Source organism: Leucoraja erinacea, chromosome 18, assembly GCF_028641065.1.
Source record: "Leucoraja erinacea ecotype New England chromosome 18, Leri_hhj_1, whole genome shotgun sequence".
Lineage (NCBI taxonomy): Eukaryota > Metazoa > Chordata > Chondrichthyes > Rajiformes > Rajidae > Leucoraja > Leucoraja erinaceus.
In genome coordinates this window covers 27,273,305-27,287,947 of record NC_073394.1, presented here as the reverse complement: position 1 = coordinate 27,287,947, position 14,643 = coordinate 27,273,305, and the positions used below count along the sequence as shown (strand labels likewise).

The following is a 14,643-nucleotide window of genomic DNA, read 5'->3' as shown; positions in this document are numbered from 1 at the left end:
ACAGCTTTAAAAAGTTCCAAGAAATACTATTTTAGGAAAAAAAGAGAACATCAGTTGAGCGCTCAGCAGCTAACAACTAACCGGCCTATAAGCATGTCAAGGACGCATGATACCTTTCTTGCCCAAAGCGTGCTCACCTCCAAAGCCCACCTGCCAACCCCTTACCTCTTATCAACCCCTAGGTAATCCCACAGACCCCCAGGGGCCAGTACCACCCACTTTGACAACCACTGGCCTAGAAGTGAACCAATTAGCTAACGTGTTTGTTAACTTATGCCTATCTTATTTTATCAATTATTTGCAGCGCAGGCTATTCTTGAGGGAGAACGGTTGTGAAAAATATGTAATGTCTGCCTGGCGTGTTGGAACATGCACCTCGCACAGCTGAGCCATGGTCGAAGATGGCGGAGTTGTTATCTTGGGAGGCAGACACCAGCGCTGCGGCAGAGGTGTACCTGGCAGACAACAGGCTGAATTTAGACGTCTATCCAAATGGCACCAGGCACTTTTTGGTGCTGTGCAATGCTCGCAGGGAGGAGTTACTACAGATTGAGTTTCTACGACTAAACTGCAATGAGGAGGAGATCAGTTCATCACTTTCCATCATTCCTGAACTACGGCAGCTGAAATCACTCGTGCTTAAAGGTACTGGAACTAGGTTTACTTGTGCAGCCATTTCATCCATTATACTTAAATGTATACATTTTAAATATTTTTGTATTTACATATAATATAATTTTCTGGGTGTAGTAGAAATGAGCTTTGCCACAGATTATCACCCCAATACATTTGTTTTCTAAACTACTGTGATTCATGACGTATTATTTATATTGGCTAGTGAATGGTGTCAATAATGCATAAGTTTATTTTTCGAAAAGTGATAATGTTCTTTGAATTAGTGTGTGTGTGTGTGTGTGTGTGTGTGTGAACATGGGGGGGGGGAGGGGGGGGGCTGTCAGAATGTTTGCGTACGATAATTATCACTACGACAAGTCTGTTGTAGGCATGGTTATCAATGGATGGGGACACTTCCAAGGACTGAGAATAAGATGCTGCATTGCACCTTTTTTTCAATACCTGTTACATTTACTTCACTAGGTGGTCATCTATGGGATGAATATGGCATGTGTCTGCCTGGTCTCGTTACAACTTTGCCTGTGGAGTTTACACATCTCCAGCACTTGACCCATTTGGATCTGAGCTTCAACAGCTTCACCTCTTTGCCTGAATGTGTGACAGATTTAAAGGAGCTGACGGTGCTCTTGCTGAGTCACAACAAGCTGGCTGCGCTGCCCGACAGCATTGGCAAGCTGGTAAAACTGACTTTTCTTTCCCTGATGAAAAACCAGCTGAGGGTGCTGCCCGCAAGCGTTGGTGAACTTGTAGCGCTTCAGAGAGCAGACTTGTCCGAAAACGAACTGGAATTGCTTCCCGACGAGATAGGAAACCTCTGCAGTTGTACCTGGATAGACCTTTCGGGGAATCGACTGAAAACTCTCCCATCCTCACTTGGTAAGTTAATTGGACAACAACTCTGATTACTGGAGTGCAGATGTAACTTGAAATTCCGAATAGCCTATTAACGTAAGATCATTCAGAATATTATGGGAAAGATAGACACAAATTGCCAGAGTAACTCAGCGGGTCAGGCAGCATCTGTGGAGTACACTAATAGGTGATGTTTGAGTTCAGGTAAGAAGGCTCATGATCTGGAACATCACCTATCCATTTTCTAAAGAGATGCTGCCTGACCCGCTGAGTTACTTCAGCATTTTGTGTCTATCTTTGGTATAAATCAGCATCTGTAGTTCCTTTTTATTACAGAATATTATGGTGTTGAAATCAGTGAAAATGTTGCGATAATAATGTGCAAAAATGGTTGAATTGAATTTTTTATTACAGAATAGTATGATCGCTCTCAGTTTTCGAACGAATTTGGTACATGTAATATCTTTCACTGACAAGATAGTAATTAAAAAAATAATGTTTTGACTGGATCATTTATTGTTTGAACTAGCACCTAAATCACAGCTTCATTAATGTTTTTATATAATATATATATATTTTTTTTTTTAAATGTGCTTTAATTTTTAAGATTTTGGTGCAGATTCCAATATTTTAGATGCTGGTGCAGTGTAATAGTTGTGGCAATAATATATTTCAAAAAGCATTGATAAACCTTGATATTCCTGCCTGCAGCAAACATGACATCTCTTGGGGAATTGCATCTGCACAGCAATCAACTAGTAACGGTCCTGGCAAGCCTTGCAGACCTCCCCAACTTGTCAAGACTTGCCCTGCAGAACAATAGTCTGCGCTCGGTGCCTCCTGAGATTCAGAATTTCCCCTTTGTGCATTTGGAGGGCAATCCAATAGGAGAGACAGACAGCCCTGAAGAACAAGGTACCGTGTCAATAGATTGTGGTTTACCTCACTGTCTGTCGTAAAGTATGCTCTGGGAATGTTGTGTTGCATATCACTAATTTGAACAAAAATAATAATGTCTCCAAGAACGACACAAAGTGCTGGAGTGACTCCACAGGTCATGGCAGTATCTCTGGAGAAAAACGATGGGTGACATTTCAGGTCGGGACCCTTCTTCAGGCTGAGAAACAGGGGGAGGGAACCAGAGGTAAGAAAAAGCCAGAACAAAACAGGGCTGGTAAACAGATGACTGAGGAAGGGGGGGGAGCACAAAATGGCCCATTGTTTGCTGGGGAAGTGGAGATAATGAAGAGATACAAGGATGCAAACAGTAGAACTGGTAAAATGACTAGGATGCGGTAGGTAGGAGAGAGGGATTGCAGGGATTACTTAAAATGAGAGAAATCTCTTTTGGGGTGGGGAACATTCCACGTCATTAAATTTGCAGCACTTGTCCCTGTCGACATTGAATTGTTTCATTAAATCTTTATTTTTTAGAATTTTCAGAAATTCTTAAGAATTTATATTTATCGATGTTAAACTGAAGCCAAAATGTAATAAAAACGATGCAGACACTGGTTTATACCAAAGATAGACACAAATACTGGATAACCAAGTACTTCAAGAGGCTGGTCCTGGCACACCTCAAAGGCTGCCTACCCCCCACATTGGATCCCTATCAGTTTGCCTACCGCAAGAACAGGAGTATGGAGGATGCCATCTCAACGGCACTTCACTCCGCCCTCTCCCACCTCGACAACAGAGGAGATAGTGAGAATGCTGTTCATCGATTACAGCTCAGCATTCAACACCATTATACCCTCTAAACTGATCACCAAACTCGGTAACCTGGGCATCGACCCCTCCCTCTGCAACTGGATTCTGGACTTTCTAACCAACAGACCCCAGTCTGTTATGTTAGACAAGCCCACCTCTTCAACCCTCACCCTGAACGCTGGCGTTCCACAGGGCTGTGTGCTGAACCCCCTCCTCTACTCCCTCTTCACCTACAACTGCACACCCGTACATGGTACTAACACCATCATCAAGTATGCAGATGATACAACGGTGATTGGCCTCATCAGCAACAACGATGAGCTGGCCTATAGGGAGGAGGTCCAGCACTTAGCAGCATGGTGCGCTGACAACAACCTGGCCCTTAACTCCAAGAAGACCAAGGAGCTCACTGTAGACTTCAGGAAGTCTAGGGGCGACACGCACACCCCCATCCACATCAACGGGACGGAAGTGGAACGTGTTTCCAGCTTCAGGTTCCTGGGGGTCAACATCTCCGATGACCTCTCTTGGACCCACAATACCTCAACTCTGGTCAAGAAGGCTCACCAGCGTCTCTTCTTCCTGAGGAGACTGAAGAAGGTCCATCTGTCTCCTCAGATTCTGGTGAACTTCTACTGCTGCACCATCGAGAGCATCCTTACCAACTGTATCACAGTATGGTATGGCAACTGCTCTGTCACTGACTGGAAAGCACTGCAGAGGGTGGTGAAAATTGCCCAACGCATCACCGGTTCCTCACTCCCCTCCATTGAGTCTGTCCAAAGCAAGCGTTGTCTGCGAAGGGCGCTCAGCATCGCCAAGGACTGCTCTCACCCCAACCATGGACTGTTTACCCTCCTACCATCCGGGAGGCGCTACAGGTCTCTCCGTTGCCGGACCAGCAGGTCGAGGAACAGCTTCTTCCCTGCGGCTGTCACGCTACTCAACAATGTACCTCGGTGACTGCCAATCACCCCCCCCCCAGGACACTCCTCCCACAGGAAAAACACCATGAATGTATGCATGTAAATATATTTATTTATTGAAATCATATTCTATGTCACTCTTCCAGGGAGATAGTAACTGCATTTTGTTGTCTCTGTACTGTACACTGACAATGACAATTAAAGTTGAATCTGAATCTGAATCTGAACTCAGCGGGTCAGGCAGCATCTCCGGAGAAAATGGACAGGTGACTTTTCAGACTGATTGTAGGTTGGGGTAGTTGGAAACTGGAAGCATGAAAAGACCAGGACAAATCAGGACTGATGACGGCTCACCTCGGGCTGGGTGATTCCTTAACAGGCCAATTGTTGGCTAGGGACGATGAGTTTACATGGAAAATAGAAACAAAATGCTGGAGTAACTCAGCGGGACAATCAGCATATCTGGAGAGAATCAATGGGTGATGTTTATTCAGAGTTGGCTATTGAAGCCAAACCCGTCCTTCATGCCCTTGGTTAATTCCGAAGGTGCACCTTTGAGAAGAGTCCTGAAGATTTGTCTAATTTATTTACCAGTTTTGTGAGACTAATATTAAGGTTATTTTATGTATGGTGTATTTTATGCAAGATCTTGGAACTTGAGGTTAGACTGGTTTGAGGATTGCAGTTACCAGCCTGGTTGCTGAGGTAGATCTGCTTCTCTGAATTCCTGCGTGTATTCAGGCAATTGTCCCCTTGTGCAGTTTATTTAATGCACAAGTTGTGCCAGTCTACTCGAGATAATACATTTTCACTTGCTCCTGTTTGCTATTTTCCCTACATAAATGAACACGGAACTGGTGAAAATGATAATTTTCAGTATCGAATGTTTCAAGCCATTTTTCTATGCATGATCTTCCCAATTTTCCTGCTCTAGAGGTATGGGCTGAACGTTCACATTAATGAAGTGGGGAACTATTTTCTGAAGATTCTCTCTGTGCAGTGTCCAGTTTATGCTGGAGGTTTTCAAGGAGGTCTTGAATTGAGAGGGCTCGCCCACCGTGGATCCAGGAGAGGTAAGCTGCTGGGTCCAGCCCCTGCCTACCCCCAGTACCGGGAACCAGAGAGGAGTTGGATGGAGTCGGCGACGGATGCTGGATAAGGGACAGTATGAAGAACTGAGGGGTCTTTCCTGCTGTGCCCTCAAGGTCAGTTGCAGGAGGTGCCCCCGGGATACAAAGGTTGAAGATGGCCGGGCAAAGAGAGAGACCTCGGTTAATGGGACAAACGGATGGAGGTGACGGTTACAACGGGCCTTTATGGCCAGCTGTAGATGACACTGGGAAATGGCGCCAAAACCTATAGACCATGTACTGTAGACTCAGGGGGCTGTTTCTATGCATTATGTATTTATTGTACTTTGGTGTGGCAATAATCTCACTGATGCAAAACAATAGATTTTCACTGTACTTTGGTGCACATGATCATAAAGGAACCATTGACATTGGCTAAAATCATTCAACACAATTCTGTATAAATCAGTTCATTATGTTTTATATTATGGTCTGAAGAAGGGTCTCGACCGAAACATCATCCATTCCTCCTCTCCAGAGATGCTGCCTGTCCTGCTGAGTTACTCCAACATTTTGTGTCTATCTTCGGCGTAAACCAGCATCTGCAGTTCCTTCCTACACAGGTTTTATTTAATGTTGCATTTGTTCTCTCATTTTACGCAGACCATGCCGAACCAAAAGAAGTTGTGAGCCGATACCTTACGTCTAATTCAGACAGGTACCATCAGTGGTTGTTTAATTAAATCAGCCATTTCCCATTTGTGTACTCTGGAGGTTAAATGTACGTGATTTTGATATGTTCCAGCTTTACTGTTACTGCTGAAGGCTGCAATGTTGTTTTGCCCTGCGGGATTGAGATCCATTTCCCTCCGGAGGCAGTGTCCTTGGTGGCTGTGATTTCCTGCAACATAATCCCTCCCGACCCCCAGCAGGTGAAACTCGGCCATCACGACTTCCTACTGAGCCCTGTATTGGAACTCCTTCCTCACGGAATACAATTTGAAAAGGTACAAACTCTCCATCTAATTCACTTGATATTCTTCCTGGAACTGTTTGCAGTGAGCTGCTCGGTGCATTTAGTTAGTTAACTTTTGGCTTTCAGTGGTAAGTTGTATACCCTGGACCACACTCATTGAACCTAGAACAGCACCCCACTAGAATGGGCCCCCAATGTTTGTGCCAAACATGATGCTTAGATCATGAAGAAGAAGAGCCCGAAGAAGGTTCTCAAACCGAAACATTACCTATTCCTTTTCTCCATAGTTGGTGCCTAACATGCTGAGTTACTCCAGTTTTTTATGTCTATCTTCGGATTTGCCTAGATTGATCATACACATAACCTTAAAGGGTAGGTTATTGCTCCTCATCTGATGTAATGCGTGGAAGAAGGCAAGGCTAACACAAGAAAATAGGATTAGTGTAGATGGCTAAAAGGTTGGCTTGAACTAAAAGGGCGGTTTCTGTGCTGTAGGATCAATGACTATGACAGGGCTCGATAATTTTGATAATTTCCCATTGCATAGGAAGTGATGATCTGGATGCCGTATATTATTCCTCGATCTGACCACCGAAGAGAAGTTGTGATGAGAACATTCAATGGGAGCTGGACCAACCTGGAGACCAAGATTTCCAAGGTACTTTCCTAACCTGGGATAATTAGTAATGCTCACAATTACAAATGTGTATTTAATGCAGGAAGATCGGTTGACTTGTTCTAAAACCTCTGTTAGAAAACATCTGGGAACAAATTAAGACAATGCCAACCACGGCATTTGTGCAGCATCGAAGAACTCGGTAAAAGGAAAATGTGGAAATTATGGTTCATATTCATTTTTGTGAATTGGACATTGCTGGTATTGCCAGCACTTTAGATCCATTCTTAATTGCTCCATGAGAAGGAGTGGCGACCTACCATCTTGCATTGCGGCACTTCTTTTGGTGCAGATGATTATGCAGCGTTGTTTATTGCATTGCTGTTTATGATTGTCACATATACTGGTTTAAAGTGAAAATTAATTCAGTCAAGTCAAATCATGCTCTACAAGAGTTTTATCAAGTTATACGCACGTACATACAGGTAATGCAAGGAGAAAAATACCAGAGTGCAGAATATAGTGTTACAGCATTACAGTGCTGCAGTTACAGAGAAAGTACAGATTTAAAAATGTTCCAGGTCCCTATGAGATGGGTTGGAAGATCGGGACTACACGCTGGCTTATGGGAGGGCCTTTCAGCAGTGTGATAACAGGGGAAAAAAACTGTTTCTGAATTTAGTGATATATGATTTTGTATCTACTGCCTAATGAGAGAGGGGAGAAGAGAGAATGACCAGGATGAAAATGGTCCTTGATTAGGTTGGCTGCTTTCCTGAGGCAGTGTGAAATGTAGATAGTCGATGGGGTGGGGGGCTGGTTTGTTCGATGGACTGGGCTGTATCCACAACTCTGCAATTTCTTGGGGAGGTGTTGCCCAACCAAGACTTGATGTAGCCTGATAGGATGCCTTCTATGGTGCATCTGTAGAGGTTGGTGAGAGTCGCTGGAGATGTTGTTGAATTTCCTTAGTCTGAGGAAGCAGAGGTGTTTGTGTTCTTTCTTGGCCATGGCATCAATGTGATTGGTCCAGGACAAGTTGTTGCCGTTTTTTATGTGTAGGAACTTGAAACTGTCGACCATGGATAATCAAATTCAGGAACTTTGATGTTGACTAGGGTGTGTACACCACATCACTTCCTGATGTCAATAACTAGCTCTTTCATCCTGCTGAAATTGAGGGAGAAGGTTGGTGTCCAAGTTCTCTATCTCCTTCCTTGTTGGGGAGAGTGTTCCAGGATTTAGACACAATGATAGCGAAGGAACATAGAACATAAATAGGTGCAAGAGTAGGCCATCCGGCCTTTTGAGCCAGCACCGCCATTTAATATGATCATGGCTGATCATCCAAAGTCAGTACCTTGTTCTGGCTTTTTCCCCATATCCATTGATTCTCTTGAGCTCTAAGAGCTAAATTTAACTCTCTCTTGAAAACAGCAATATATTTCCAGGTTAAGAATAAGGAGTAAGCCATTTAGAACAGAGATGACAAAACACTTTTTCACACAGAGAGTTGTGAGTGTGGAATTCTCTGCCTCAGAGGGCGGTGGAGGCCGATTCCCTGGATACTTTCAAGAGAGAGCTAGATAGGGCTCTTAAAGATAGTGGAGTCAGGGGATATGGGGAGAAGGCCGGAACAGGGTACTGATTGGGGATGATCAGCCATGATCACATTGAATGGCGGTGCTTACTCGAAGGGCCGAATGGCCTACTCCTGCACCTATTGTCACGATGGTGAGTAACTGGGAGGGGAACACGCAACTGGTTGTGTTTGCATCACTTCCTGCCCTTGTCTCCTCTGGTGATAGAGATTGTGGGTTTGGGAGGTACTGTTGGAGTAGCCTGGCGAAGTAACTTTGCTTCATTTTGTTGACGGTGCACACTGCAGCCACTGCGAATGAGCGCTGGAGGAGAAGAATGAATGGGACGATTAATGGGTACCAATCCAGTGGGCTGCTTTGCCCTGGATGGTGCAGGTTTCTTGGGAGTTGTTTGTATTGCACTCAGCTGGCACCTTCTGGCACTGCTGTGATAAGACGTTCTCCACCAGGGGGCAGCATTGTCCACAAGCTGATTCAGCCTGGACACACAGCGAGCGTCTGAAACACTAAGTGAACAGCTCTTCCCTCCAGCAGGTCAGAGTTTCTACAACAGCCGACTGATTGACCGAGTGCAAGTCTCGTAAGGTCTCTGCTTGAGCGGCTTGATAGCTTGTGAATCTGTGTGAGCAGACAAGGCAGGAATGCTCGGAATGAACTTGCGGTGAATCCCTTCTCCTCGGCTAACACTGCACCCCTCAAATGTTTTTGTTGCCTATTGCTTATGATTGTTGGGGGGGATTGGGATGGGTTTTGGTGCATGTCTTTCAGAGAGACCTGTCTATCCTTACACTGTGAACATGTTCCTTAATCTGCGTCCAGGTAACGTACATAGGCGATAAACAGCAAGGTAAAACGGAGTAAAGAAATTAGCAAAAGTGTGTGGTGGCACTGTCCTGCTTTTGATTGGTATTACAGATTGCCATGTGTGCAGCTATGGAGATGCATGATGACACTAATGCTGTAGGATTTAGAAATTTAACATCATCGTCGTAGATTGAATGTGGAAATAGTCTACAGTATAATCTCATGCATCCATGGGGAAATGGGGAGGTGAGGTTGCTGGGTTGCATGAGAATTGTTTGATAAAAATTACTTTTAGTTTCAGAGATACAGCATGGAAACAGGCCCTTTGATCCATGTGGTAACGCTGACCATCGATCACCTGTTCACGATGGTTCTGTGTTATCCCACTTTCTCCACCCGACACATCAGGGGCAATTTACAGAGGCCAATTAACCTGCAAACCCGCTTGTCTTTGGGATGTGATAGGAGACCGAAACACTCGGAGGAAACACACGCGGTCACCGGGGAGAATGTGCAAACTCAACACAGACAGCGACCATGGTCAGGATCGAACCGAGCTCTGGCGCTGTGAGGCAGCAGCTCTACCAGCTGTGCCACTGTGCTGCCAAAATGTGCCATTCCGAGTATTCCAGGTATAAATCTCGAAATCACTTGGGTCAAGAGTGTTTAATTGTCATATGTACCGGAACAGAATAGTGAAATTTATACTTGCAGCAGCATAACGGGTCCGTAAATACAGTACTCAATGGATGGTATAATAAAAACAAACAAAAAAAGAACAAGTTCCATAATAAAAACAATATCCCCAATATTAGTGCAAAACAAAACAAAAGTCTGAGGTCCCTAGTACAACCAAGACAGTTTGTAGTTGTTAGTTCAGTTGGTGTTTTGTAGTGTTCAATAGCTTGATGGTTGTTGGAAGCCATGCAATGTTCTTACCTTTTCAAATAACAATGTTTTACATTGCAATTCTAGCTTTTATAGCTATGCAGTATTCATGCAAACACAAGGAAAAAGCTGAAGGTACTCAGCAGTTCCAGGTTTATGTGGCATTAGTTCCAAATAGAGCAAAAATAAATCGGGTGCATGAATGTAGTCACCATCACGCGAGGTGCCAAATCTTAAAAGAATGTTGATGCCGATCAGCATAAAAACTGCACTGCCCTCTTGTGTAAATACAATTAAATCAAAAACGTCTTCTCACACTCTAAACTAACTAGATAGAGCAAATGGATGATACAGAGTGCAAAATATAATTCTCAACCATGTAGTACATCAGTTCTATAGACAAGGTCCAATGTCCATAGTGGGGTGGAGGTGAATTGAAGAATACCCTATTATTTGAAGGACTATTCAGAAGCTGATAACAGGGGAAGAAACTGTTCCTGAGTCTGGTGGTGCACATGTTCAAGTTTCTCTACAAGAAGGCACAGCTTAAGATGAGATTTAAGAAGGACTTCATCAGCAACCTTTTCACTCGGAGGGCAGTTTGTGTCTGGAACAAGCTGCCAGAGGAAACTATAGAAGGGGGTACAATCACAACTTTCAGAAGACATTTGGATTGATACATGGATAAGAAGGGTTTTGAGGAATATAGGCCAAATGGGACTAACCCAGCGTGGACGTTGGGCAGAAGGGCCTGTTCCCATTTTGTATAGCATTAAGACTGGCAATTAGTTTGAAAAGGTTTGTATTATGAATGCTTTTTTGGGTCAATATGATATTAGCTTTGTTGATATTTTGCTCTACGGTGCAGTTCAAATCACTTTGCATACTTTGGGAGATCTATTGTTTTAAAAATACACTTGGCTACCATTCAGATACAGTAGCACTCAAATGGAATGTGTTACTTGGGGACCTCTGCTTCATCGGGTTCTGGTAGTCTTGGTACATCAGGGATGTACAGTATGTTGTTTGCTGTCAGTTACGTGATGCTCGCGAGCTATTTAATTTTTTTAATCATTTTGTTGATGGCAGAGAATTCTTTAAGAGTAGTCATGATGATGGAGTTCCCATGGTTACAACAAGAATTCCCAAGTATCACAAGAAAGAGTGTGGTGGGTATTTATCTACTGTATGTGGAATTAGCTCCATTTTCCAATACAAACAAATCATCCATAATCTTCCATTTTGCTCCAATGTTATTTTGAGTACCGTAGCTAACGATATGTAAAGCGGAATCATTGTCACTCCTAGTGGTTACAAATATTTTGAACCATTTTTCTTCTCCCAATTTCCAGTTAAATTAGCAAATAAATTATCTTATTAAGTAATTGCAATAGAAACAGCACGAGAACCTACAACATTTAAGGACACAAAATGCAGGAGTAACTCTGTGGGCCAGGACGCATCTCTGGAGAACATGGACCGGTGACATTTCGAGTCCGGACCCTTCTTCAGACTGATTGTTTTGTGTAAACCAACATCTGCAGTTCCTTGTTTCTACTTCCAACATTGGATAAGCACTTGAATTGGAAAGGTACAGTAGACCAGGACCAAGTGTTGGGAAACGAGATTGGTGTCAATGGGATTACCATAGATAGGTACTTGATGATCAGCATGGACACTGTGGGCTGAAGGGCTTTTTTCTACGTTTTAAGGCTCTGTAACTCGATGAGCCAGGTGCACAATGTCCGCAGATCTACTGTTTTATATTTGAGGATTTAGTTTGTTGAGGATCTCACAAATGCAATTAACATTCCACCACAGAAACAGTTTGTGGATTCTCATTTGCTAGAATTTTTGGTTTCCTGTTACTTTTTTAACAATGTGCTCTTTTCCTGAACAATTCTTTCCTCTGTAGTCGCGACATGTGGCCTGCTGCAGAGTGCTCCACTTCTCCTGGTTCATTGTCATCTCGCGGCTGAGGGAGAATACGTGCACCGTCCCCATGGAAGGGACCTTGTTGTTCTCGTCTGTGGATCCCAACATCAAGGTGACCTTTCCATCCGGTGCAGTGAACCACACACGCAGTGTGAAAATGCAGGTTTGTCGACGTATTTAAAATGAAATGCTGGAAATAAAACCATGCTGATCCCACTCCTTCCAGCAAAGAGCATAACTTTTTTTTTTTAAATTTATGCGTGAAATGTTTAAGTTTTTACGTACGATGCTCCAGTATTCCCTGGGAAACGTCTTCTCATTTTGCACTGTACAATTGTTGCTTTACATGATGACAATAAAAGGATGATAATGATAATGATAATAACTTCCTTTATAGAGTCATAGAATGATACAGCAGGTCCTTCAGCCCAACTTGCCCACACTGGCCAACGTTGGGATAGTCCCAGCCTCAACTACCTCCGCTGGCAACTTGTTCCATACTCCCACCACCCTTTGTGTGGAAAAAGTTACCCCCCCCAGATTCCTATTAAATCTTTCCCCTTCACCTTGAACCTATGTCCTCTGGTCCTCGATTCCCCTACTCTGGGCAAGAGATTCTGTGTACCCACCCGATTTATTCCTCTCATGATTTTATTCACCTCTATAAGATTGCTTTGTTCCAATTTTGTCTTTGTTTAGCCTGATGCGTCTAACATTGCCTTGAATTGAAACACAGGTGTTGCCTGTTGCGATGGAGGAGTTACATGAACTAACAGATGATCAGGATTCTCTCGCAAGCCCTTTGCTCTGCTTGTCTCAAAACTCAGCTGACAACTTTCTGAAACCAGTAAAGATTCAGCTTCCATTACCTTCCGGAATCACAGGTCAGTATCCTGACACCTCACTTGAATGTTGGTTGACAACTTAGTTTCACTTCTGATGTCTTGATCCATGTCTAAGTGGTAACCCTTCAAATAGCAATGTTACAAAATTTTGAGATTTAAAAAATCAAGTCTGCAATTTATCCCATCAGATAAAGCATAACAATAAGTTTAATTTGACACCAAATTCACTTTCATATCTCAAGTATTAAAAAAGTTATGACCATTTTCATACTCGGAAATTAGCATCTTGTTCCCTATTGATTTTCAATGGACATTACAAAAAAGCTGTGATCTTGGATAGTCAAACGCCCATTTCTTAAGGAAAGATTAACATTTTTAAATAGCCTAAGTGTCCAAAGATTATTCACAAATAATTCACAATATAACATGATTTTTATATCTAATTTACATTAATTTATAGGCCAAATGGAAGGAATTTAGTGTTCAATTGCTGTAAATAAATGCCCATTTAAATCGGCTTTCTAGTGGGTTCATGTGGAACGCGCTGGTTTAGAACGTTGACATAGCGCTGGATTAGTGCCCTCAAATGCCGAGAAAAATACTGCGGGATATAAAAAGCCCAAAATGAACCACTCGCTATAGATAACTTGATATATAGGGTTATATATATGCTCCATTTAATGTAAAAATAAGGTACATACCTTTAATTGTTTGCTTTATAAAACCCTGGGGCTGCGAGAGGTAGCGGAATCAGAGAGTAATTTTAAAACTATTAGAACTATATTATCGAGGCCTATAAAACTAATAATACCTTTTGCGACCGGGTCTTGCAGCGATTTTTCGTTAATGATTTACTAGGCTGAACATGTGCGATTAGTACAGCCTAGTAAAAATCGCGTTTAAAACCCGCCCCCTCCAAACAGCGCCAAAATCGCCGACATGGCTGAGGGAAGATTCCTAATGACGATTCAGGTAGGTTTTGTAACATACCTACTTCAAAGTGAATGCTGGAACAGAGGCAGCAGGGAGGCTGTGTACCAAATCTTTAAAGGCAGCAGTGGTCTCAGAGAAGAGCAGCAGGTAGAAATCATGTGATCGGAGCAGTTAGGGTATTTGACCCATCAAGTCTACTCCGCCATTCAATCATGCCTGATCTATCACTCCCTCCTAACCCCATTCTCCTGCCTTCTCCCCATAATCCCTGACACCCGTACTAATCAAGAATCTGTCTATCTCTGCCTTAAATATATCCACTGCTTATGTCTCCACAGCTCTCTGTGGCAAAGAATTCCACAGATTCACCACCCTCTGACTAAGGAAATTCCTCCTAATTTCCTTCCTAAAAGAACGTCCGCCATAGAGCTGCAGCCTCACAGCACCGGACACCCGGGTTCACTTCCATCCTCGGGTGCTGTCTGGTTGGAGTTTGCCCTTCTTACTTAAACCCTTCTTACACATTAAGGTAATGTTAATATGCAGGGATCGCAAGTCAGTGCGGACTCAGTGGGCTTAAGGGCCTGTTACCCCGTTGTATCTCTAAACTAAACTAAACTGATATTGAACATGACCATGGGTTGCTCAGAATTGTATTTGTATAATTCATATTGCTTTGCAGTAGTTGACTGTGTGGAGCCACAATCCCACCCAAACACTGCAATCTCTTTAACATCATCACCGTTAGCCGCTAGTGTAGAGAGTCTAGGACCAAGGGCGTAGCCTCAGAATAAAACGACGTAACTAGAGAAAGGACATGAGGAGGAATTAATTTTGTCAGAGTGGTG

General features: G+C 43.2%; 2 protein-coding genes across 3 annotated transcripts in view; one reads left to right on the top strand and one right to left on the bottom strand.

Moving 5' to 3' along the window:
* The window catches only part of rplp2l (ribosomal protein, large P2, like), a 140,762-nt gene that overhangs the window by 13,550 nt on the left and 112,569 nt on the right, over nt 1-14,643 (bottom strand). The gene's annotated exons all lie outside the window — the stretch shown is intronic.
* The window catches only part of pidd1 (p53-induced death domain protein 1), a 53,398-nt gene that overhangs the window by 4,659 nt on the left and 34,096 nt on the right, over nt 1-14,643 (top strand). The window contains exons 2-9 of one of the 2 annotated variants that reach the window (XM_055649681.1): nt 310-645; nt 1,099-1,512; nt 2,200-2,403; nt 5,861-5,915; nt 6,003-6,204; nt 6,721-6,831; nt 11,998-12,180; nt 12,754-12,901. In XM_055649681.1, the coding sequence (XP_055505656.1) occupies nt 402-645; nt 1,099-1,512; nt 2,200-2,403; nt 5,861-5,915; nt 6,003-6,204; nt 6,721-6,831; nt 11,998-12,180; nt 12,754-12,901 (1,561 nt within the window). In that variant the 5' untranslated portion in view covers nt 310-401. Of the gene's footprint in view, nt 1-304; nt 646-1,098; nt 1,513-2,199; nt 2,404-5,860; nt 5,916-6,002; nt 6,205-6,720; nt 6,832-11,997; nt 12,181-12,753; nt 12,902-14,643 lie in introns of both variants that reach the window. The other variant, XM_055649680.1, reaches the window with a different exon arrangement.